At 35.1% G+C, this 1,957-nt stretch overlaps 1 protein-coding gene across 1 annotated transcript; it reads left to right on the top strand.

The window, feature by feature from the left end:
• Positions 1-238: 238 nt before the first annotated feature.
• Positions 239-1,159, top strand: LOC113261417 (olfactory receptor 2AK2-like). Its single transcript, XM_026507540.4, has one exon. The coding sequence runs from the start codon at positions 239-241 to the stop codon at positions 1,157-1,159; it is 921 nt and encodes a 306-aa protein (XP_026363325.3).
• Positions 1,160-1,957: the final 798 nt, after the last annotated feature.

Here is a 1,957-nt window from a genome sequence, read left to right as displayed (position 1 = left end):
ATCATCCAGGGTTTATTTTCTGAAAGTTACTGGAATGAGATAAATTGTTTTCCATTCATTTTTGCAAAGAAAATGAAAGTAGTGTACAGTCTGTGTATTTCACTTGGCTAGGGGAATGGTGTGGAGCCAGTTCAAGACATTTAATAGTAATCATTTTCTTTTTTCTTGAAGTGCAGTCATTGTCCTTACATGGAATCTTCAGATATGAGCTGATATTTCAGATATTTCAAATTAAACTATGAAGACAGGAAATGAAAGCATCAAAACAGTTTTTATACTTTCTGGTCTTTTCCAATATGGCCACATGGACATTTTCCTTTTTGTTGCCATTGTAATCCTCTTTGCAGTGGCTCTGATGGGGAATTTGATACTGTTCCTTCTCATTCAACTGGACACCAGACTCCACACTCCAATGTACTTTCTACTCAGTCAGCTCTCCTTCATGGATATAATGAACATTTCCACCACAGTGCCCAAGATGGCCACTGACTTTCTGTCAAATAGTAAGACCATTACATTTTTAGGCTGTGAGATTCAAACATTTGTGTTCATTGTCCTTGGTGGAACTGAAGCTCTTCTCCTTGGTTTCATGTCTTATGATCGATATGCAGCCATCTGTTATCCTTTACATTATCCTTTACTCATGAGCAAGAAAATCTGTTGGTTCATGGTCACATGTGCATGGACCAGTTGTTCTATCAATGCTTTAGTACATACATTGTATGTATTTCATCTTCCATTTTGTAGATCACGGCTCATCAACCACTTTTTCTGTGAACTTCCATCTCTATTACAACTGGCATGTCAGAACACTTCCCAGTATGAGTACACAGTCCTCCTGAGTGGGCTTATTATCCTGCTCCTGCCATTCATGGCCATTCTAGCTTCCTATGCCCGTGTACTTACTGTGGTGTTCCAGATGAGCTCAGGTAAAGGACAGACAAAAGCTATCTCCACTTGTTCCTCTCACCTGATTGTGGCAAGCCTATTTTATGTGACTGCTCTCTCCACCTATACAAGGCCACACTCCTTGCATTCTCCAGGACAGGATAAGGCAGTGGCAGTGTTTTACACCATCATCACACCTCTTCTGAACCCATTTATCTACAGCCTGAGGAATAAAGAGGTTATTGGGGCCATGAGAAGACTGTTGGTATAATGGATATTTGTACAGGAAATATCACTTTGGGAAACCCTTATTGATTGAGATTAAATAACATGGGTCATTTTCTCTGGAATACTGTTTTAGAATATGTAAACTCTCAGAAATATTAATGAAATAAATAAACTGGTAAGTATCTTGAATCCTGCTGGTTTCAGAATGGCTTAAAAATAGTTTTTGAAACTGGATGCATTGCCAATCTGCAAGCTGGAAAAATGTGTTATTATCAATATTATTTAGCTTCTAAAGCAATAGATTTCATTCCTGTCAACTCAGTATTTGCATGTCACAACACATATTTTGTAATATCCTCCTTAATATCTGAAACACAATGAAAAGGAGATATAATCTATTCAAACACATAACATTAAAAAGTTCTGTATAAATATATACCACAATGTGGAGCAGAGTACATAATTCATTCATTAATGCATTCATTCAACAACTGATTTAATGTTTTAACTACATATGACACTGCTATAGGCATTGGTGTTATAGGAGTAAATGATGATAAGAACTGACAAAAAACTTTGATCTCATTAAGTTTGCATTTCAATGTGGGGATATTTAAAATTAATAAAATGAATATGAAAAAACTACAGTATATAAAATAAGAGTAGTTAGTGGAAAAATAGCTGGAGATTGGGATAAGGAAAGCCAGAAAATTTTGTAATTTTATTTAAAACAATCCTTGAACTTTACATCAAAAACTAGGGATGTACTGTATGGTGACTAACATAATATAATAAAAAATATTATTATAATAAAAAAAAGAAAAAGATTCCCAGAAAATAA

This window comes from Ursus arctos, unplaced genomic scaffold, assembly GCF_023065955.2.
Source record: "Ursus arctos isolate Adak ecotype North America unplaced genomic scaffold, UrsArc2.0 scaffold_5, whole genome shotgun sequence".
Taxonomy (NCBI): domain Eukaryota; kingdom Metazoa; phylum Chordata; class Mammalia; order Carnivora; family Ursidae; genus Ursus; species Ursus arctos.
This window is presented reverse-complemented; position numbering and strand designations above follow the sequence as displayed.

Bases quoted from the DNA above. Each gene is read 5' to 3' on its own strand.
- LOC113261417 (XM_026507540.4), top strand. From the start codon at position 239: ATGAAGACAGGAAATGAAAGCATCAAAACAGTTTTTATACTTTCTGGT.